Source organism: Mustelus asterias, chromosome 3 (genome assembly GCF_964213995.1).
Source record: "Mustelus asterias chromosome 3, sMusAst1.hap1.1, whole genome shotgun sequence".
Taxonomy (NCBI): Eukaryota; Metazoa; Chordata; class Chondrichthyes; order Carcharhiniformes; family Triakidae; genus Mustelus; species Mustelus asterias.
Window position 1 is genome coordinate 135,605,150 of NC_135803.1, and position 22,909 is coordinate 135,628,058.

Below are 22,909 nucleotides of genomic sequence, written 5' to 3' on the forward strand. Positions count from 1 at the left end.
ACTAAAGGTTGGTGAGAGTTGTAGCTGACATGCCAAATTTCCTTAGTCTTCTGAGAAAGTAGAGGTGTTGGTTGGCTTTCTTAATTAGTGTCGGCATGGGGGGACCAGGACAGGTTGTTGGTGATCTGGACAACTAAAAACTTGAAGCTCTCGGCCATTTCTACTTCGTCCCCGTTGGTATAGACAGGGGCATTTTCTCCACTACGCTTCCTGAAGTTGATGACAATCTCCTTTGTTTTGTTGACATTGAGGGAAAGATTATTGTCATCGCACCAGTTCACCAGATTCTCTATCTCATTCCTGTACTCTGCTAGTGGAATGGTATCCATCAGGTGGAAAGAGGAGAAAAATGGGCAAGGTGAATGTTTTATTTTGTTTCAGTGCTTATTCTGACTGTTGCTTTGGGAGGGATTCCACCTTTTGTTGTACAGTAGTATCATTGCTTGAAGCTGATATCGGGGAAACTGGGTCCCGGGTTCAATTCCGGCCTTGGATGACTGTCTGTGTGGAGTTTGCGCATTCTCCCCCTGTCTGCATGGGTTTCCTCCGGGTGCTCTGGTTTCCTCCCACACTCCAAAGATGTGCAGGTTAGGTGGATTGGCCATGCTAAATTGCCCCTTAGTGTCAGGGTGATTAGCAGGGTAAATATGTTGGGTTACGGGATGGGCCTGGATGGGATTGTTGCCGGTGTAGACTCGATGGGCCGAATGGTCTCTTTCTGCACTGTAGAGACTTTATAATTCTACCAATGTTTGTTTCATTGACTTTTTTACCTGAGTGCCACAAGCATTTAAATAGGATTTGGATAAGCAGTGAAGATATATGAAGACATTTAATAAGATTCTGCACAATAGAGTATATTAAATATGGAGGTGTACGGAATTGAAGGTGACCATTGTGACATGGGTTGGTAATTGGTTGGATGGTAGATGTCCAGAGTAAAAGGAATGACTCTGTTTCCCAGAATATTACAGGGGTTGTTTTCCAAGAGTCTGCAATGGAACCTTAGGGTTTTCACCATATAAATGACTTTGGTGAAGAAATAGACATTTCTATTTCCAAGTTGACAATATGTTAGGAGACACAGTAAATTGTGAGGATGGGTGCAGGATGTTCCCTTTGTCTGCATAGCGTGCAAGAAACAATACTTTTCACTGTATGTTAATATATGTGACAATAATAAATCAAGTCAAAGGAGGGACATTTTGAGCAGGCAAAAACTAGACCAAACTAAAGAACTTGTGTTGTCTTTCAGGATCCTGAGCCAGCCGACTGAAGTATTTTTGTTGTGCAGCTAGTCATTCCTGTAATGTAAAAAAACACAAGCCAAAACTTTCTGGCTCTTTCGCTGGTGGGATCTTCTGGTCCCACCAATGATGAGACTCCACTGTGGGTTCCCCGGCGGCAAAGGATGTGAATGACAGAGGCGGGACAGGAAGATCTCGCCACCGGCCAATGGCAGGCTGCCTCTGCTGCCGCAAAACACACTGTGTGGGAAAGGGGTAGAAAATCACGCTCATGGTAGTCAAGTTATGCACAAGAAGTTCCAAGAATCGGCAGTGCAATAATAAACAGATAATCAATTTTTAAGGTGTAATTATTGGCCAGGACACCAGGGGAAATCTCCTATACTCTTCCTTGAAAAGTGCCATGAGTTCTTTGGCGTTCACCTAAGAGGCCAGATGGGGTCTGGGTTTAATGTCTCATTCAAAAGGTGGCACCTGCCACAGTATAGAACTCCCTCTGTAATTATACGCTAGCTTAGATATTATGCTCAATCCCCTGGAGTGGAACTTGATCCCTAACTTTCTGACACCAAGATTGCCACCTCTGAGCCATGGCCGACATCTGGCAGATTAAGTCAATACAGGGAAGTATGAGGTTATCCACTTTACATCAGAGAAAGACAGAACAGAATGTTTTCTAAATGGTGAGAGACTAAGAGCAAAGGGATTTAGATGTTTATGTCCACAGGTCACTAAAAGCTGCTGCAGAAGGGTAAAAAATTCCAAGTACCTAATGAAATGTTGGCCTTTCTCTCCAGTGAGTTGGAATTCAAAAGCAAGGATATGATGCTTCAGTTCTAGAAAGCCCTAGTATTCAGTTTTGGGGCACAGAACCTCGGGACTGAAACTTGACCTTGGTTGGAAAACAGCAGAGATTCATCAGATTGATGCTAGAACGCTGATTATAAAACCACGTGTTTCATAAACCTGGCTAACATTCCCTTCAATTTAGAAGGTTGAGAAAAATTTATTTATTAGTGTCACAAATAGGCTTACATTAACACTGCAATGAAGTTACAATGAAAATCCCCGAGTTGCCACACTCCGGCACCTGTTCGGGTATACCTAAGGAGAATTTAGCATAACCAATGCACCTAACCAGCACACGTCTTTCAGACTGAGAGAGGAAACTGGAGCACCCGGAGGAAACCCATGCAGACACGGGGAGAATGTGCAAACTCCACACGGACAGTGGCCCAAGCCAGGAATAGAACCCGGGTCCCTGGCGCTGTGAGGCAGCAGTGCTAACCACTGCGCCACCGTGCTGCCCCAAAATAGTCAATGCGATGGCCGGTTGCTTGAAGGAATGATTGGCCTATTACTCGTAAGTTCCAATATGTAAACTGGGCATGAAACTGCAACCTACTCTCCAGTGATCAGGCATCAAACAAAGAAAGAGGAACATTTTAAAAATATATTCGTTCGCAGCATGTGGATATCATTAGCAAGGTCGGAAACTATTACCCCTCCCTACCATTTTAGAGTCGCAGAGGTCTACAGCACAGAAAAAAATCACGTCTGCGCTGGTCAAACAGAAACCACCTATTTTAATTCTATTTTTCCAGCAGTTGACCCATGGACTTGCATGCTTTGCATCACAAGTGCAAATACTTCCTAATTGTTATGAGGTCTCTGCATCCACCACCCTTTCCGGCAGTGAATTCCAGACTTCCACCATCTTCTGGGTGAAAAAGTTTTTCCTCACATCCCCGCTAAACCTCTTGCCCCTTACCTTAAATGTACACCCCCTAGCCATTGATCCCTCCATCAAGGGATAAGTTTCTTCCTGTCTACTTTATCTGTGCTCCTCATAATTTTATGCATCTCAATCATGCCCTCCCTCAGTCTCCTCTGCTCCAAGGAAAACAACCCCTGTCTATCCGATCTCTCTTCATAACTAAAACTCTCCACCCCAGGCAACATCCTGGTAAATCTCCCCTGCACACTTTCCAGTGCTATCACATCCCTCCTATAATATGGTTTCCAGAACTACACACAATACTCTGGCTGTAGCCCAACCAACATTTTATATAGTTCCAGCATAACCTCCCTGCTCTTAGTCTCTATGCCTAGGCTAATTAAACAAGTATACCATATGCCTTCTTAACCACTTTATCCACCTGTCCTGCGACCTTAACGGATCGGTGTACAGGCACATTTTGATTTAAAGTAAATTGTTGATTGGTTCAACATGGAGTTGTGGACAAAATCAAAACCCCTTTCACTCGTTCTTTCTGTCTGCTTGTATTTGGAACCAAAAATTTAAAAAAAAGATGAGTAAGCTTTGACTAACTTGGTTTGAATGACAGTTGTACAGATCCCTGTGATCAAACACCTGCTTCTGAGCTCGCAGCTGCCATCGATAAATAAACCAGAACGTCAGATAACAATCACTGCGACAAGTGCTGTGATTAATACTTTAGTGTTTAAGTGTGTGCTTGGATCATTAACTCGGATTTTATGATAATGATGGAAAAACTGTCAGTGTCCACCACAGTTATTCCACGGAAACTAGCAGCACCTTTGGAAGTTCGCACATGTGCAGAAATCTGGAATTGCTGTCTGCTAAGCAAGCTTTATATTTGTGGAATGTCTGATTTCTCCAATTATAATATATCCACGTTCCTAAGTTTGTTTATCTTTATTTTAGCTTCTGTCGTAATCCAATCGACCATTTATTTTTTTATCTGAAAGGTGAATACAGAAATGAAAGATAATCAATACTTCAGTGAGATTGGCTGCTTGCTAACATCACTGCTGATGGATATAAAATCCTGACGGGACTGGATAAGGTAGATGCGGGAAAAATATTCCCAATGTTGGGGAAATGCAGCACTAGGGGTCACAGTCTAAGTGTAAGGGGTAAGCCATTCAGGACTGAGATGAGGAAGAACTTCTTCACTTAGAGAGTTGTGATCTTGTGAAATTCTCTAACACAGAAAGCCATTGGGTCCAGTTCATTAGATATGTTCAAGAGGGAGCCGGTCGTTGCCTTTGTGGCTATAGGGATCAAGGGGTATGGAGAGAAAGCGGGAGTGGGATACTGAAAGTACATGATCAACCATGGTCATATTGAATAGTGGCGTAGGCTCAAAGGGCCGAATGGCCTACTCCTGCACCCATTTTCTATGTTTCTATGCCTGGGGATCTCTGTTCAAACTACCATTGGAAAGGGAGAAATCCACGGTACGGAGATCAGGAGATTTTTTGGCACCTTTCCTTGAGATCAGCAGCAAGCACTGTTGTTTTGCTGCTGACTGTAAAATCTAGCTCGATGAATATTGTACTGTAGCGGGGGTGCAATCTTACCAAAAATGTGTCGAAGTGTCGAATGAGCATGAAAACTGGAGAGTTTCAGACCGTTTTTTCACGAGAGAAAAATTCAAACCGTATGCCACTTAGAGAAAAAAAATGTGGCAATGTGTGATTCTTGCCAGTAGGGGGAGTGGATGGAGTCTATTCACGCTGGGGAGCCGGCTGCTGACTTCTGGAGGGTGCCATTGTGCATGCATCTGTCTGATCTCCCAATGCACTAACTGTCTGCAAGTGTACCTCTGGACCCCCACCCCCGCCCATTAATCACCCCCCGTTCGATCTGATTTGAGTTGGTAAGATTGCCCCCATTGAGCCATTGGGTAGCATCTTGACTTTTGTACAATTCTCATGCTCCCATGTGGAAGAGCCAGGGTATACAGTTTGTTCATTGTACATGTAATATTAACTAATTTTTATATAACCTTTCTCCAATTTTCTCCATCTTCTTCTGAAGGCTTTGATGTCCACAAAGAGTAGAACTTTGTGCAGTTGGTGGTCACCCCACAATACATTGCCCGCGTGCAAGTTACTCATGTGAATCTTGATGTTGCATAGCAGTAGGCTATTTCAGTGTAAAAGATATCACAACTAAACCCATTCCCGTCTTCACCAAATACCTACACATGCACACTCGCACTGGGGATAGCTGTGTAATCAGGATCGAGAGCTCGGTCAATTCTCCTCCAGTACAAATGAACTGATCAAATATGTTTCCTTGCCATGGCACAGATCAGCTAACATAGTGTAATGTTTGCATATAAAAATATCCTTCCTGTTATAAAGACCATTCTTCATCTATGGGACCATTGTTAATATTGCAAATGTTGTGACAATTGAGTGCATTCTCTGGTTGTGATTAAGGGCTGCTGATTGCATGGGGAAAGGTTAGGTCACATATATAAGAACCCGTTCCTACCTGTGTGGGGGGAAAACTGTGGACGGGAAAAATAGTCTGCACTTACGTTATGCTGGTTTATGAATAGACCTATGTTGAAGACACATTGGCTCCAGCTTCTTCCTTTGCCGGATGGATATTCATCGCATTAACAGCCATTCCCTTTGTGAGGAGTATCACAGCCGATGCTGATACGGTCCTTAACCAATATTCATGTTTTTCAGCAGTGGATTGTGACTTACAGGGAGATTTCTCTCCCCCCGACCTCCCCACCAACTTCCAACCCAGGAGTGCTGAGGAATATCGAGGTGCCCCTACCATTGACGAGTTTGGTGATCAGCTAACTCGGCTTAGAATGAGAATTTAATACGGAGCCTTTCATGGCCTGTGTACCTCAGTTTCACACTGAAAGCTAAGGTATCAAGGAACTGAAACTAATTGTTTAAGGGACGCAACCTGTCCAGAAAACGTTTAGCTGTAATGTTATTCAGAGAAATCTTGCAGTACATCTTGTGCTGTACTCCAATATAAGGTTCCTCTATAGACTTGCCGGCATTGTGCCAAGAATTGCCTCTCCATTAAGGCAAAGCTGCGTGGTTTCTGACATTGAGATGAATAATTTCCTTCAATATAATGCTGGCATTGAATCAAGCTGTGTATTGATGTCAGTAATCTGGTCTTCATCTGTTAGGTAGTTTGTGGTCGCAGGTAGGGGAGGGCTACTTTAACTTGCAATGGATAGTGTGTGCCTTACTATTTAAGAAAAGGTTCTGATAAGTGAATTCAGTACATTGGCACGATCATTAGTGTAATCTGTTAAAAGAACATGATCAAAAACAGCACGTCATGCAGGCATGTACGTTTGGGGTCAGTGGACACTGCAGCAGCTGAATTGTAGTCTCAGATCTGATTTTTAAACTTTCATGATGCTTGCTGGGAATGTTGTTTGATTTGCTTTTTTTTAAGATTTATTTTCACGACCGTGCTATATTTAGCTTGGTGGCAGCAGCCAGATCAAAGGCTACATTGGTTGCCAAAGGCACTGAGCAAGCAGATTTTACAACTGACGTGTATGTCACAGCCTAGAACTGGTTCTGGAATGCTGCAGTGAATGCATTACCAAAGCGTGTAGTTTGAATCCCATTTTGGAATTGTAGGCTATGAGGATTTAGTAAGCCGGTGGAGCCATTTCAGAGGAACGTGGACTGGAGAAATCAATATCTCGTGTTGGCAGGAATTGGAATCAGGAGTCCAAACCCAGAGCCCTCTTGGCTCTGAAGCTAACTGGAACAAATGAAACTCACAAGCGGCAGTTCTTTGCTGCATCACTATGTCAAACCTCACTGTTATGGGTGTGTTCAGATGCTTGATGAATGTTGAATATTTAGGAAAGTCTCAATATAGGTGGCACGGTGACACAGTGGTTAACACACCCGCCTCAGAGCACCGGGGACCCAGGTTTGATTCCCAGCTTGGGTCATTGTCTGTGCGCAGTCTGCATGTTCTCCCCATATCTGCCTGGGTTTCCTCCGGGTGCTCTGGTTTCCTCCCACAGTTCGAAAGACATGCTGGTTAGGTGCATTGGCCGTGCTAAATTCTCCCTCAGTGTACCCGAAAAGGTGCCAGAGTGTGGCGACTCGGGGATTTTCACAGTAACTTCATTGCAATGTTAATGCAAGCCTACTTGTGACACAAATAAATAAACTTATAAACTTGTAAAAGAATCAAGGATTCACTCTGTCTTTAATTTGTTTTTGCTTTGTTTGCAGATCCCCCCTGCCAGTCTGATCACAATGGAGTATAATCTGGGATTCTGGAAATCCACCAGTAATGGTTTCAGTCCACAAGATTGTTTCCATGATGTCTCTACGTCCGTTTCCCCCACCTTTGCTCATCACTTTGCATATCGCCGGGAATCTGAGGATGGGAAATTGGGAGATGCTAACAAAGCAGGTGGCACTATTCGGGTTTTCTTACCAAACAAGCAGCGCACTGTGGTAAATTTATGTTCCATTACTTAGAAGCCAAATAGTAGGCAAAATTTATCTTCCGCCGGAATTTTAGATTTTCTGTAAAGGGGTATTGGTTTTTAAGTAACCGTTTTATTTTGCGCATAGTGTATTTCCTGCAGTGAAATTCATTAAAGTAATTAGTACCTGCACGGTAATGCAATCTCACAGTGCTAGAAGAATGAGGGCAGGGTAGTATTACATGAATGCTTCCATTTAATACTGTACTTGTCTTGGATAATCAAAACAAGATTGTGTAGCTCAAGCTGGGGGCACCTAACTGTTGGCCAGGATGGTCGAAGAGTTGTTACGAAAGCTGAACTCAGGACTGGTAGATAGGAATATCAAGTCATGGAGATACTTCATTTTGAAGAAACGGACAGAAGGAAAAAAAAAACGTAGAAACTAGGATGCAGTTTTATCACAATGTTGAATAGCATTGCAGGCAGCCCTGAGGAAAAAGTGAGCCACCAATATATCTCTCTTCTCTGAGCTCATAGTTAGATGTAGTGCGAGAGGACTGCCAGATAGCTAATGTCATTCCTCTATTTAAGAAGGGATGGAACATATCCAGGGAATTAACATTGGTCATGAATAATAATGAATCTCTTGTAAGGGAGAGAAGGAAAAAAGCTTGTGGAAACATTAGGTGGGACCATTCGGTCCCACTGAAAGTCGATGGACTAACGGCTGGCCCATTGCACCCCACCCCCTTTGCAAGTCTCACCACGGCAAGGTCAGAATGTCCTGGCCATAAAATAGCTTGAGTGCTTGAATTTCAAAGTGGCAAATCTTGCTTGACTCTTTTGAGGAGGTAACCAAGAGAGTAGACAGTAGTAATTAATTAAATGTCATTTATTAGGATTTTCAAAAGGCTTTCGATAAGGTGCCCCATAATAGATTAGTGAATAAGGTCAGTGAAAGTGGAATCAGGGGACAAGTAGCTGAAAGGATTGTTGGCTGATTTCAAGGTAGAAGCAGAGTGTGGGGGTTAATTCTTTTTTCATTTATTCGTTCACTGATTGTGATCGTCACTGGCTGGGTCAGCATTTATTGCCCATCCTTTATTCCCTCGAAGGTGGTGGTAGTGAACCACCTGAAGAGTAGCCGAAGGTGTGATGTGATTTTCCACAAGGATCAGTGCTGGAACAATTCGTGACTCCTCAGAGACTGAAGCAGTTCATGTCCAAATGCAAGAAGACCTGGACAATATCCAGGCTTGGGTGACAAGTAGCAAAAAATATTTGCGCCACACAAATGCCAGGCAAAGACCATCTCCAACAAGAGCGAGCCCCTTGAAATTCAATGGCATTGAATCCCCCCCCCCCCCCCCCCATCAACACTCTGGGGGTTACCATTAATAAGAAATACAACAGGGTTAGCTCAGTTGGCTGGATGACTGATTCATGATGCAGAGCGACACCAACAGCACTGGTTCAATTCCTGTACAGGCTGGGGTTATTCATCCTTGTCCCTTCTCTGAGGTGGTGACCCTCAGGTTAAATCACCCCCAGTCAGCTCTCTCTCTCTTAAAAAGGGACAGAGCAGCCTATGGTCTGCTGGGACTTTGGCAATTTCCATTATTTTTCACTGTGGCTACAGGAGCCACATGGTTGCATCATGGTTCATGTTTCCTCTGAGTGGCTGTAATCCATTTCTACTCAGAGTGGGCCCAATTCCACTAAAACCTTGGGTGGGGGGTGTGGGAATATGAACTGCCCATCCCTGCAACTGAGCTGGCAAGAGTGGGAGCATCAGGCTGACTGCCTGCACCCTAATCCCGCAAATTTGCCAGGAATGGGAAAGATGGTGGGAATCCCAGGCTCCCAAGTTGAAAATGCAGGCCAATGTTTCCAATATGGGGAACAGGATGACTGGAGGCCATCAGAATAAGGTAGTCACCAAGATATCAAATAGGGAATCCAGAAGAAACGACTTTACCCAAGAGCTGGTGAGAATGTGGAACACGCTACAAAGGGAATGGTTGAAGCCCACAGCACTGTTGTACCTGTGAATTCTCAGATACTTTCAACCAGTTTACTTACTCCAAGGTTTTACCCCGGTGCCCTTATTTGCAAGGTGGACAAAGGACAAACACAAGTAAACGTTCAACAAGTTTATTAAATAACACTATTAACCCTTAAATTACCCACATAAAACAAGAGGATACCCCAGATTCAAGTATACTACCCGTAAAGATGGCTTGGTTAAACTGCAGGCCCAATTCTCTGAGTCCCTCTGGTTTGTCGTCACGAAGGTGAGTCTCGATGGCCGCTTCTTCCTTCCTTCCTTCTCTGGTCAGTCTTCCGAATGGTCACGGCTGTCTCCCCTGTCGAGTCTTCGCTGCTGTGTGCCTCTGAGTGTGTCCCTTTATCCCCAGCCTGCTTGCCTTTCCAGAAACTTCTCTGGCTTCCGGCCAATGAGGTCCCAGGAGGGGGTTCCAATACCCAGTGGGTTTCTTGATGTCTGCCTGACAGGACACCAGGGTCCGCCCCCCAGGTGTCCATCTCCATGTTGTTGAACTTGTTATCAGGTAAGGTTTCTACAGGATCTCTTGGTGACAGAAAGTCTGGCCCGATCTGGGCTTCTAACAATAGACCGATGCATTTCAATGAGGTGCCATGATCTCCTGCTAAGTCTCAAGTAGAGTGTAACGACCTTTGATGGGTGGTTGATGGGTCAGGCCCAGACACATTTGTGTATTGTACAATTGGCCTGCCTGAGGTGTGACTGTGTTTGATTTCAAAATGCTCAATTCTTTAATTTAGGATATCCAATTTTATCAGCCTTAAAACTAGGCCCTGTTTATATCACCACAGCACAAATGCATTTAAGGGTTAGCTGGACAAAGCGTATGAGAGAAAGAGAATTGGAGGGTTTTGATGATAGATTTAGATGAGGAAAGATAGGAGGAAGCTTGAGTGGAGCTTAAACATCGGCATTGGCTGGTTGGGCCGAATGGCTTTATATTGTATGTAAATTATGTATGCAAACATTGTACTGCTGCAGATTTGAATTTCTAATCGGGAATCATTATGTTGCTAGCTGCAGTGAGTATTCTGTGACATTGAAGAAGTAAGTGGAGAATGGCAACATGGCTGTCCGATAGTATCCAGTCACCATGGCAACCGTTGCCAGAAGACTATTTAATTGCAGATTTAAATTTATTCTTGCCCTACTTGCTTGGTATTGCTTCAACTGAGAATGGGGACAAGTATGATCATGTTGCTATGGTATTTGGTATCCAGAAAGTTCTGTCAAGACCTGGCTGTGAGAGTGTTAGACAGGCGCTTATTGATGGATAAAAGAATAATTCATGATTTCCAGTAGGTGATTTATGAGAGCTTGCAGTTAATCCTTTCAGAAATATAATTGCTACCAAATGCTGTATTCAACACTGGGCCAGTAACTAGATCTTATGGATCACACCCAGATCCACACCCATGTTAATGAGTAAGACACTCTACTGTTGACTGTATAAAATATGCTGACTTATCGTCCATAAAATATATAGAAATTAGGATTTCTCCTGAATGCTAAACAATAATGGTCAGGGTGGTGTTTTGGGTTTACCAGTCTTGCAGGGCAAGGGTGGGGGTGCGTGTGGCCGGGGAGCGGGGCGGGGGGAAGGGGGGATGGGTGTTGTGTGTAGCGGACTGGGGGGAGGCATTGAAATGACTGAATCAAAAATTGCAGCTAATTTTAACCCTGATCCTGAAGTGTGAGGATGAACATAAAAAGTCTACAATACAAATTTCTTGAATGTTCCGGCTGGAAAGCTGGCGAGAGAGAGTCCTGTGTCATCTCCGTTGGGGTGGGGGTGCCAAATTAAGTACCAGTCAAGTACTTAAGTGGCCAGAGTTGGGCCTTCACTGGGATCGAGTGCATTAGAGGCAAAAGTCCCAACCCCTCCCCCTGTGAACTGCCAGCCACTCAGTGGCCGATAGATTCTCATTGCTGTCAGTGCCACCGCGGTAGCTGTTGGCAATACACCCACTAGAGGCCCAGGATTAGCAAGGGCAGAGAGTGGCTCTCTGAGTGTCCCTACCTTCCCAATGCCAGCTCCCTTAATGAGGCACTGAGGCACTTTGAACCCCCCCCCCCCAAATAACTTGGGATTTTTCAAGCTTTCCATGTGCTGCTGCAGCTTGAATTCCATCGGTAGCGGGATGAGGCCCTTTAATTGTCCACTTAAGGGTTTCAATTGGCGTTGGGGCTGCAAGGCTGTCTATCAGCCTTCCCTTCCAGGACTTGATTGGGGCGGCATGGTGGCACAGTGGTTAGCACAGCTGCCTCACAGCGCCAGGGACCCGGGTTCGATTCCTGGCTTGGGTCAATGTCTGTGCGGAGTTTGCACATTCTCCCCGTGTCTGCGAGGGTTTCCTCTGAGTGCTCCATTTCCTCTCACAGTCCGAACAATGTGCTGGTTAGGTGCATTGGCCGTGCTAAATTCTCCCTCAATGTACCCGAACAGGCACCGGAATGTGGCGACTGGGGGATTTTCACAGTAACTTCATTGCAGTGTTAATGTAAACCTACTTGTGACTAATAAGTAAATTTCACTTTACAAAGGCAGGAAAGTGGCAGGGTCCCTGCCTGGCAGTCTTTCTCCCAATTAAACGTGCCCCCCTCCCATCTCCAGACTCACCTCGAAGGGGCATTGGAAAATACCGTCCATTAGGTTCCTTGTATCCCACCCTGATCTTTTTGTTCCAGTAAGAACAGTGTAAAACAAATGAAATGATCAAGGTGTAGGTAGAAAACAGAACTTAAAAATGGCTGGCAGAAGTTAATATTTGAACGCAGCATTTATGCATATCTGATCTGTTGCCCTTCCTTTATGTGATGCTGCAGGTGAGTGTGAGACCAGGCATGACTGTACAAGACAGTTTAAAAAAGGCTCTGAAAGTCCGAGGCCTTCAGCCTGATTGCTGTGCGGTCTTCAGGCTGCCACACGGATGGTAAGAACATTTTTTGTTCAGTTAACATGAATGGTTTGTTACGTTCTTCAATATTGGAGTCAAATGTACATTACGCACTGACTAAATTATTGATATCATATTAAGTTTGCCAATATCCTATTTGTTCTTCCTGTAATAAATAAAGCTGTGTGAGTTGTTCTTGACCCTGGCCTGAGGAATATAAAATGACTCCATTTTGTGAGGCAAAAAAAAGCTACGTGTTTTACAGAAAGAAGTCTTTAATATGAAATAATTCTTCAAAAATGTGCAAGCAGAGTTGTTTCCACATGACCATTAAATGCCATTGCTTGTTATGATACGCTGTAGTTTTCCACCATGAATTTACTTGACTTTGGTCGTATGCCTCTGAAAATATGGGCCCCTATTTTAGATTTGCTGCTGGCAAGAGGCCCAAACCATTTTTCTGATCAGGCCTCACTTCAATGTAATTGGCAAGCTGCCTGTGTGAACCCTCATGGTTGCTTGGTGCTTATTGGAAATTGGAAAATCTGGTGGGCCTGAGGTATTGTGTTAAAGGGGAAGGCGGGGCCATATTGTGGTGGGGTATCGGCCGACAGGGTGAAATACTGATTGGGGTGGTGGGTGGGTAGGAGGAATTGTCTTTGAGGAGCAATTCTGCTCATCCTGAATCCCAGAAGTGCTATAAATTAGGCATTTTCCTCATTCCTGGTTTGTTTGCCATTTAAGGGGCACCTAAAGTTCATTTATTAGTCACAAGTAGGCTTACATTAACACTGCAATGAAGTTACTGTGAAATTCCCCTAGTCGCCACACTCCGGTGCCTGTTCGGGTCAATGCACCTAACCGGCATGTCTTTCAGACTGTGGGAAGAAACTGGAGCACCAGGAAGAAACCCACGCAGACACGGGGAGAACGTGCAGACTCTGCACATACAGTGACCCAAGCCAGGAATCGAATTCAGGTCCCTAGCGCTATGAGGCAGCAGTGCTAACCACTGTGCTACTGTGCTGCCCTGCCCTTACACTTTCCTGCTCTGTACAGTGAGTGGGTCTTGCCTGTCTGTTACCCAGGTCCATAGTACCATGAGGCTCCCATTTGTTTGCAGCATGAGTGCTGGCTGCCTAAATTAAAGGTTTAAAATGTATTTTATTGTCACAAGTAGGCTTGCATTAACAGAGCAATGAAGTTATTGCGAAAATCTCCATGTCACCACACTCTGGTGCCTGTTCGGGTACACTGAGGGAGGATTTAGCATGGCCAATGCATCTAACCTGCACGTCTTTCGGACTGTGGGAGGAAACCGGAGCACCCGGAGGAAACCCACGCAGACACGGGGAGAATGTACAAACTCCGCACAGACAGTGACCCAAGCCAGGAATCAAACCCGGGTGCCCGGCGCTGTGAAGCAGCAGTGCTAACCGCTGTGCCAGAAATCATAGTGGACAAATGTCAAATACAAAGTATGTTGATAATGAATTTTTGCAATTTTGATTCCTACCTTCCTGCTCCTGCTCAAAAATATAATGTTAGACCACAATTCAGACCAGTGTCATTGAATGTGCTCACCATTCTCCATCCGCATGTGGTGAATCGACCACAGAAACATGGCAAATATGTTTATTTTTAGAGCCACACAATTCTGAGTTGTGTTAAAGACCGTGATTCTTCGGAATAAAAACAAAGTCCTTCCGCCAGCAGGAAGACTGGAGTGTTTCCCGCTGGGACTGCCAGCACTTGCCAAGTGGGATTCACCCACCTTTGTTGGGAACAAAATCCCCAATGGGGAACACACCGGCCAGCGTGACTTCACAGAGATCCAGGTGCCACCTTTAAAGGTTGCCTCGCTCTCAGAGTTCAGTGACAGCACCCTCCCCACAGAAATGGTCACCCCTGCAGACCAAGGAAGCACCCCCAAACCTTCACCACTAAGGGACAACCTCCCCACCACCACTTAATGAATGGTTCATGCCCCCTCCACACCACTCAGGCATGACATTGATCCTCCCCTCCAGGCCCCCCCGCCACCTCACCCACATTTCCCCTCCCTCACAAGAGACACTCTGATATGGGGTCACCAAAGGCCTCAGGCCCCTTGACAATGCTACCCTGGCAAAGCTCTGGGACACTCTGGCACGGACACCTTGGCAGTGACAGTGTCACAGTGACACCCTGGCATGTAGTGTCACTGTCAGGGTGTCACTGTGACATGGTGGGGGGCTGGGGGCATTTCTGGTGTGGCAGCGGGAGTGGTGCCAGCCTCTTCTATGGCTGAAAGTTACCTCCAGTGCAGGCATACTATTCCAGAATGAGAGGTTAAAGAAGTCCCACTATGCAAAAAAAAGTCAGCCCATCCCTAGTCTATATTCCCTAGCTCCTGTCTAATACTGTCATAGTTAACCTTCCCCAATTTAGTACTTTCTCTCTGGGACTACTTCTATCCTTTTCTACAAGTATATTGAAACTTATGGAATTGTGATCACTGTTCCCAAAATGGTCCCCCACTGAGACATCAATCACCTGTCCGGGCTCGTCTAAGATAGCCTCTTCCCGAGTTGGACTATCTATATATTGCCTCAGGAAGCACTTTCGGACATACTGAACAAACTCTGCCCCGTCCAAGCCCCTGGCACTAAAGGAATTTCAGTCTATATTGGGAAGTTAAAATCGCCCATTACAACAACCCGATTGTTTTTACATCTTTCCGTAATCTGCTGATGTATCAGTTCCTCCACTTCACGCTGGCCGTTGGGAGGTCTGTAGTACAACTCCAACAGTGTGATTGCACTGCCCCTGTTCCTGAGTTCTACCCATGTGGGCTGACTGCATGATCCCACCAAGATGCCCTCCCTCTGTAGAGCTGTGACATTCTCCCTGATCAGTAAAACAACAGCCCCACCTCTTTTGTCACCCTCTCTATCTCGCCTGAAGCATCTAAATCCTGGAATGCTAAGCTGCCAATCCTGCTCTTCTTTCATCCAAGTGATTGCCGCAACATCATAATTCCATGTAGTCATCCAAGCTTTTAAGTTCATCCGCCTTACCTGTCATACTCATTGCGTTAAAACAAACACACCTCAGACCGTCTGTCCTGTCACGTTTTGTACACTCTCCCTGTGTTTTATTTCTCTGAGCCTTACTGGACCCATTTACTGAGTTCTCCACAGTCTCTGTACTCTCTGACCTATTGTGGAACCCACCCCCCTGCCTTATTAGTTTAAATCTACCCGAACTGCGCGATCAAATCTCCCCACTAGGATGTTAGTGCCCTTCCAATTAAGATGCAACCCGTTCTTTTTGTACAGGTCCCATCTGCTGTGGAAGAGATTCCTGTGGTCTAAATCTGAAGCCCTCCCTCATGCAGCAACTCCAAGCCACTTATTAAGCTGCAGTATCTTCCTATTAATTGCGTCACTACCACGTGGCACAGGGAGTATTCCTGAGAATACAACCCTGGATCTCCTGCATTTCAGCTGCCTTCCTAACTCCCTGAACTCATTATGCAGGACCGCATTTTCCTTCCTACCTATGTCATAGTTCCAACATGGACCACTACTACTGGCTGTTTGCCCTCCCGCTTCAGAATGCCCTGTGCCCGCTGAGGGAGGCAACAGACCATCCTGGAGTCTCGATTGTGGTCACAGAAGTGCCTGACCGTGTTCCTTACTATTGAATCCCCAAATATCACTGCATGCCCGCAATTTGACCCTCCCTGCTGTACAGCAGAGCCAGCAATGGTGCCACTGTCCTGGCCACTGCTGTCATCATTCTCTGTTACGCTGTCCTCCCCAACGGCACCTAAAAAGCTTTTAGCAACTAAATGCATCATCTGTTCCTTATGTAAACAAACCCAGCTAATCCCCTCTTTGTGATTTGGGCTGTCAGTCAAACTGCCTCATAAAACCCAATGGAGGAAGGTGAGTATATAAACAAACCCTATTGGAGCAAGTGGAACTGACAGCCTCCTGTCAATCAAAGCAGTTCAAAGAGGCTGGACAGAAGCTGTATCTCATTCAAACTTGAAAGGGGATCTCCCTAGTGAAACTCCCCCACCACCCCTAGCCTGAGCCTACCCAAACCCCGGTACTTTGGGGGACCCTTCCTCTGCAGCCTGGCACTGGGAGATGGGCACATGGACACAGTACTTACCTCCTTGCTCCCCCTCAAGTCCAAGGTGATTGGTCCGCCTGTAGGACCTGTACTGTTTGGGACCTGCTGAACTGCCTACTTTGGGGTGTGGGGATGGACAGGAGCTACCAGGAGGCTGGAGTATCTAGCCTCAAAGCTGCTAATGATATGTAAATGAATATTTATGAGTACTCTTCAGCTTCTCACCCACTCAGGTTTGACACCCGGTGAGAATCCCATTTTGACCCTCATGCCCAATCCAACGAGTCATGGGAATCCTGCCCACAGCTAATGGCCTTGGAGAATCATCCCGAAAGTTGCAGTGGTGGGTATGAGAATGAGTGTCACTCACTTGACTGTTTGTCATCCGTCCCTAATTGAGCAACGAAGAATCAACCACATTGCTGTTAGCCTGGAGTCACATATCAGTCAAATGGTGACTGTTCATCAGAAAATTGTTCAGTTGTTGGGTTCCAACTGATGTGGAAGCTGAAGGGCCACGTGCTCAATGAAATAAGTAAAATGGTTGACAATTAATTATATTCTCTATTCCTGTTCTGAATGGGTGCCTATTAGTGACAACACATTTGGGACCAGCAAGGCAAATGGGAATAGTTCAGTTTAGGAAACCCAATAATCATGGACGAGTTGGGCCGAAGGGTCTTTTTCCGTGCTGCATATCTCTATGACTTAAGAAGTGCTGTGAAAGCAGGGCCAGCCTTCAGAAGGGCAGAGTCTGATTACTCTGCCAATTTTCTTGGGGAATCTAGTGACACAGGGATGCTAACACTTGGTTTTGTTTAGCTAGTAGTTGGCAATTTTTGCAGAACAGTTGAGGTGTGACTCACTGAATGAGTGTCAATTAGCATTGAAATGTGAAATGTTGGCAAGCTGGGGCAGTGCAGCAACGTCCAAATGTGTTCAGCCTACATCTTAATAGATCTGATGAAATAAATGATTGAAATTAATAGGGCACTATTAGCATTAAAGGAGACATTATAGGAGGTTGGCTATGAGCCATAGGTCAATTAATTGACCGAACATTTGTGTTCAGAAATGGCAGGCGATGAAGCATAAGCAAGGCAAAACACAGAAGCCGATTTGTAGAGATCTTGTATGTTGTTGATTTCATGTACACCCCACTGAGTCTCAGAATATATAAGTTCTGATAAAATAAAGACAGATTGCTCTTGAAGAAATTTGTTTTTTTGAAATAGATTGAGTACGCTCTCAGAAACAGACCATTTTAGCTAACAGAGGGTCAGACCACCCTTTGACAGTGTTTGCAGCAGATTTGCTTTGCAGAACAGTTGGATTACAAAACGTAACTTAGAGCTGCTTTCCTAGCTCTGGCAGTTAGTGTGTCTGTCAAGATTGCTGATGATTTAAAAACTTACATCTATTTACAATAGATCGCGCATATATGTTGTATCAGGTGGCAAATATGGTGTCCTTCCTCTTTCTTTTTGGTCTTCACATCCTTCTGAAAGTGTGGTGCCCAGAACTGGACACAATATCCAGATGAGGGTGAACCATTGTTTTATAAAGGTTCAGCATAACTTCCCTGATTATCTACTCTATGCCTCTTTATATAAAGTCCAGGATCTCATCTGCTTTTTTAACCACTTTCTGAATCTAGAATCATAGAGTCCCTACAGTGCAGAAAGAGGCCATTTGGCCCATTGATTCTGCGCCAATCACAATCCCTCTCAGGCCTTATCCCCATAACCTCACTTATTTACCCTGCTAACCCTCTGACACTAAGGGGCAATTTAGCATAGGCAATCAACCTAACCCACTCATCTTTGGACCATTCTTCCTACCAGAGTTTATCACTTCTTTGCATTAAATGTCATTTGCCATGTGTCTGCCCATCCCACCAACCTGTCTACATCCTCTTGGAAGTCTACCAATATCCTCCTAACAGTTCATAATGCTTCCAAGTTTTGAGTCATCTGTAAGTTTTGAAATTGGGCCCTGTGTACACAAGTCTATGGATCAAGAAAAGCAGTAATCCGAGTACCAAGCTCCATGAATCCGCACTGTACACCTTCCTCCAGTCTTATTGTCTGTTTCCTGTCACTCAGCTAACTTCATATTTGACCCTTTTAATTGCATGGGCTTCAACTTTGCTGGCAAGCCTATTATGCGGCACTTTATCAAATGCCTTTCAGAGGTCTGTGTACACTACATTCCCTTCACCAACCTTCTCTGTTACTTCATTTAAAAACTCAATCAAGTTAGCTTGAATCTGAAATTGAAATACAAAATGCTGGGAATATGCTGGTCAGGCAGCATCTGTGGAGAGAAATAAAGTTAATTTATAAGGTCAATGGTCCTTCATTAATGTAAACATGGCTTTCCCTTAGCAAACCAGTGCTGGCCTTCCTTGGTTAGTCCACACTGTCGAAGTGACTGTTAATTTTGTTGCAGATTATTGTTTGTAAAAGCTTTCCCAATGCCAAGGTTAAACTGACTGCCTTGTATTTGCTGGGTTTATCCTTATTCCCTTTCTTGGACAAGGATGTACCATTTGCAATTATCCAGTCCTCTGGCACTTCCCTCATATCTAAGGAGAATTGGAAGATTAGATCCAGTACCTTCACAATTTCCACCCTTACTTCCTTTAGCACCCTTAAATGTATCCCATCTGGTCCTGGAAACTTATCAACTTTAAGTCCAACCATCCTTTCTAATAATTTCTCTTTATCAATTTTTAGCCCATCCAGTAACTCAGTTCCCTTCTCATTCACTAGGACATCTTTTCCCTCGATAGAGGCTGGTGAAGAGTCTTAGTTAGAATTTTGGCCATGGCCTCTGCCTCCATGCAGAGATCCCCTTTTTGGTCCCTAATCCCCATCCTCCTCTCGCTGCCCTTTCATTATTTGTATGCCTTTGGAAGATTTATGAATTCCTTTTAGATGTTAGCTGCTGCCCTCTTCTCATACTCTCTGTTTGCCTTTTTCACTTCCCCGCTGAACTTTCTATCTTCAGCCTGATTCTCAATTGTATTATCAACTTGACATTGGTCATACTCACCCTTCTATGCTTCATCTTACTCTATCTTTTTCATCATCCAGGGAACTCTGGACTTGTTTGCCCTATATTTTGCTGCATCCTGTAATTTATGAAACTGACAGCAGACAATCTTCATTCCAAGTCCAAAGGGTCCAGTCAGATAATTTGATTTTTACTTCTGATTTTCTGGTTTGCTGAGGCAAATCTAAGCTATCAACTTGGTGATGTAAAGCTAATGGAAGAATTGAAGAAAATGATGAGGGGTGACCTTATTGAGGTGGTTAAAATGATGAGGGGCATAGATAGGATGAACACATATAGACTGGTACTTTACGACCTCGCTCAGGCGAGGCTTGTAAAATCCCACCCGAGGCCTAATGGAGGATTCCATTCTGCGAGCAGAATTGTCTTTTTCCCAGGGAAGGGAAATTGAAAACGAGAGGACATAGGTTTAAGGTGAGAGGGAAAAGATTTAAAAGGGGCCCGAGGGGCAACTTGTTCGAGCAGAGGGTGGTGCGTATATGGAATGAGCTGCCAGAGAAAGTGGTTGAGGCAGGTTCAATAGCAACATTTAAAAAGCATTTGGATAAGTACATGGATGAGAGGGAGGGATTAGAGGGATATGGGCTAAACGCGGGCAACTGGGACTAGCTGCGAGGGCACCATGGTTGGCATGGACCAGTTGGGCTGAAGGGCCTGTTTCTGTGCTGTATTACTCTATGACTCTAAAAATAATTGAAGCATTGCAGCCTAAGTAGCACTGAACAGAACAATTGTATGCAGATTCTAAGAAAGAGAACACTTCTCATTATGCTAAAAATAAAAGACACTAAAGCAGGTCCTGTAATGTTCTTGGAAAAGTTGCTCTACTTCCATCAGTAGGTAATTGCAACCCAATGTCAGCATGTATCTATAAGTGTCAGAATTTGTAGAAACAACCTGCGCTATCATAAATCTCAGCTAAATAGATTTTTGACAGATAGATCATTTTTTGAATGAGGTTTTCATCTTTCATATTAACTCGAAACTGTGCTGGTTAGTGACCTGTTATCTGTCTGACAAATGTTGGGGCGATTCTCCCCAAAAAATTCGAAGTGTAGAATTTGCGTAAAAACTGGAGTAAATCCTGCTGTTTTTTTCAACAGGATTTTCAAAAGTGAATCTCCCACACTCTGTGCACTGCAGAGTGCACTAGCGTGATTCATGTGAAAAATCAGTGGGCAGGGCCTATTCCCGCTGGAGAGGCTGGCAGCATAGCGCTGAGCGGGCATCTGCGCATGTGCCAATCTGTCAGTGCTGAGATCAGCGAATGCACTGTAGCCAGCACTGCTGGCCTCCCAGTCACTGGCTGGCTCAATTGCTGGCAGGCCCCCTGACCCCGCATCGCTGGCTGTGCGAAGCCCCCGGATTGCTGGCCTCCTGGATCCAGCTGGCCTTCACCACCGCGCACCCCCACCCCGATCTCCCGATTTGACCCTCTCCCCCCCACAGTCCTGACTCTGCCCTCTTGGCAATGCCTGATGCCAATGTGCCCCCGGGCATTACCAGTTTGCCCCTTGAGCAGTGCCGAAGACCAGGCTGGCACTGCCAAGCTGGCAATGCCCAGGGGGAACGTTCTCTCCCTCCTTCGTCCTGACCTCCTGGGGGCCCACAATGGGCCCTTCGCTCCAGTGGGGTCAGGCCACTAGCTCTCTGCACGTGGGGAGCTATTGTAAACCCTGCTGGGGTGAAACACTTCCGGCGGGGAGGGAAATTCTAGCAGCCTAAAGACTTCTGTCCCAGGCCCGCTAATTAGATGGAAATAGTAGGCAAATTCTCATTTAAATAAATTATGCAGCTCCACGCCGATTTCTGGCATGGGGCTGATGGCGCAAAAAGCAGCGCAGCGGGCTGGGAGAATCGGCCCCGTTATCTTTATGCAGTTTGTATAGTTGCTCACAGTGTGTTGGAGTTGGAGTGGTTTTGTAATGAAAGGGGCAATTGCATTTGACACACCTTCTATTCTGTTAAGAAAGCAGCAGAGGATGATGGAAAAATTGACAAAACAGAGCTAAATGTCAGGCAGGGAGGAAACAGACGTGTAAGGGAACCGTGGTTTACTAAGGAGGTTGAATCTCTTGTGAAGAGGAAGAAGGAGACTTATGTTAAGATGAGACGTGAAGACTCAGTTAGGGCGCTTGAGAGTTACAAGTTAGCCAGGAAGGACCTAAAGAAAGAGTTAAGAAGAACCAGGAGGGGACATGAGAAGTCTTTGGCAGGTAGGATCAAGGAAAACCCTAAAGCTTTCTATAGGTATGTCAGGAGTAAAAGAATGACTAGGGTAAGATTAGGGCCAGTCAAGGACAGGAGTGGGAAGTTGTGCGTGGAGTCTGAAGAGATAGGAGAGGCAATAAATGAATATTTTTCGTCGGTATTCACACTGGAGAGGGACAGTGTTGTTGAGGGAAGTACTGAGATGCAGGCTGTTGGACTGGATGGGATTGATGTTCATAAGGAGGAGGTGTTAGCAATTCTGGAAAGGGTAAAAATAGATAAGTCCCCTGGGCCGGATGGGATTTATCCTAGGATTCTCTGGGAGGCTAGAGAGGAGATTGCAGAGCCTTTGGCTTTGATCTTTGTGTTGTCGTTGTCTACAGGAACAGTGCCAGAAGACTGGAGGATAGCAAATGTTGACCCCTTGTTCAAGAAGGGGAGTAGGGACAACCCTGGTAATTATAGACCGATGAGCCTTACTTCTGTTGTGGGCAAAGTATTGGAAAGGATTATAATTGATAGGATTTATAATCACCTAGAAAGGAATCATTTGATTAGGGATAGTCAGCACGGTTTTGTGAAGGGTAGGTCGTGCCTCACAAACCTTATTGAGTTCTTTGAGAAGGTGACCAAAGAGGTGGATGAGGGTAAAGCGGTTGATGTAGTGTATATGGATTTCAGCAAAGCGTTTGATAAGGTTCCCCATGGTAAGCTTTTGCAGAAAATGCGGACACATGGGATTGAGGGTGATTTAGTGGTTTGGATCAGGAATTGGCTAGCTGTAAGAAAACAAAGGGTGGTGGTTGATGGGAAATATTCATTCTGGAGTTCAGTTACTAGTGGTGTACCGCAAGGATCTGTTTTGGGGCCACTGTTGTTTGTCATTTTTATTAATGACCTGGATGAGGGCGTGGAAGGATGGATTAGTAAATTTGCGGATGACACTAAAGTCGGTGGAGTTGTAGACAGTGCGGAGGGAAGTGGCAGGTTACAGAGGGACATAGATAAGCTGCAAAGCTGGGCTGAGAGGTGGCAAATGGAGTTTAATGCAGAAAAGTGTGAGGT

The 22,909-nt window shown here is 45.0% G+C and overlaps 1 protein-coding gene across 4 annotated transcripts in view; it reads left to right on the forward strand.

Annotated features, from left to right (window-relative positions):
* LOC144491617 (RAF proto-oncogene serine/threonine-protein kinase-like) overlaps positions 1 to 22,909 on the forward strand; it is a 118,247-nt gene that overhangs the window by 39,090 nt on the left and 56,248 nt on the right. For 3 of the 4 annotated variants that reach the window (XM_078209701.1, XM_078209699.1, XM_078209700.1), the window contains exons 2-3: positions 7,266 to 7,493; positions 12,360 to 12,466. In XM_078209701.1, the coding sequence (XP_078065827.1) occupies positions 7,290 to 7,493; positions 12,360 to 12,466 (311 nt within the window). In that variant the 5' untranslated portion in view covers positions 7,266 to 7,289. The remainder of the gene's footprint in view (positions 1 to 7,265; positions 7,494 to 12,359; positions 12,467 to 22,909) is intronic. The other variant, XM_078209702.1, reaches the window with a different exon arrangement.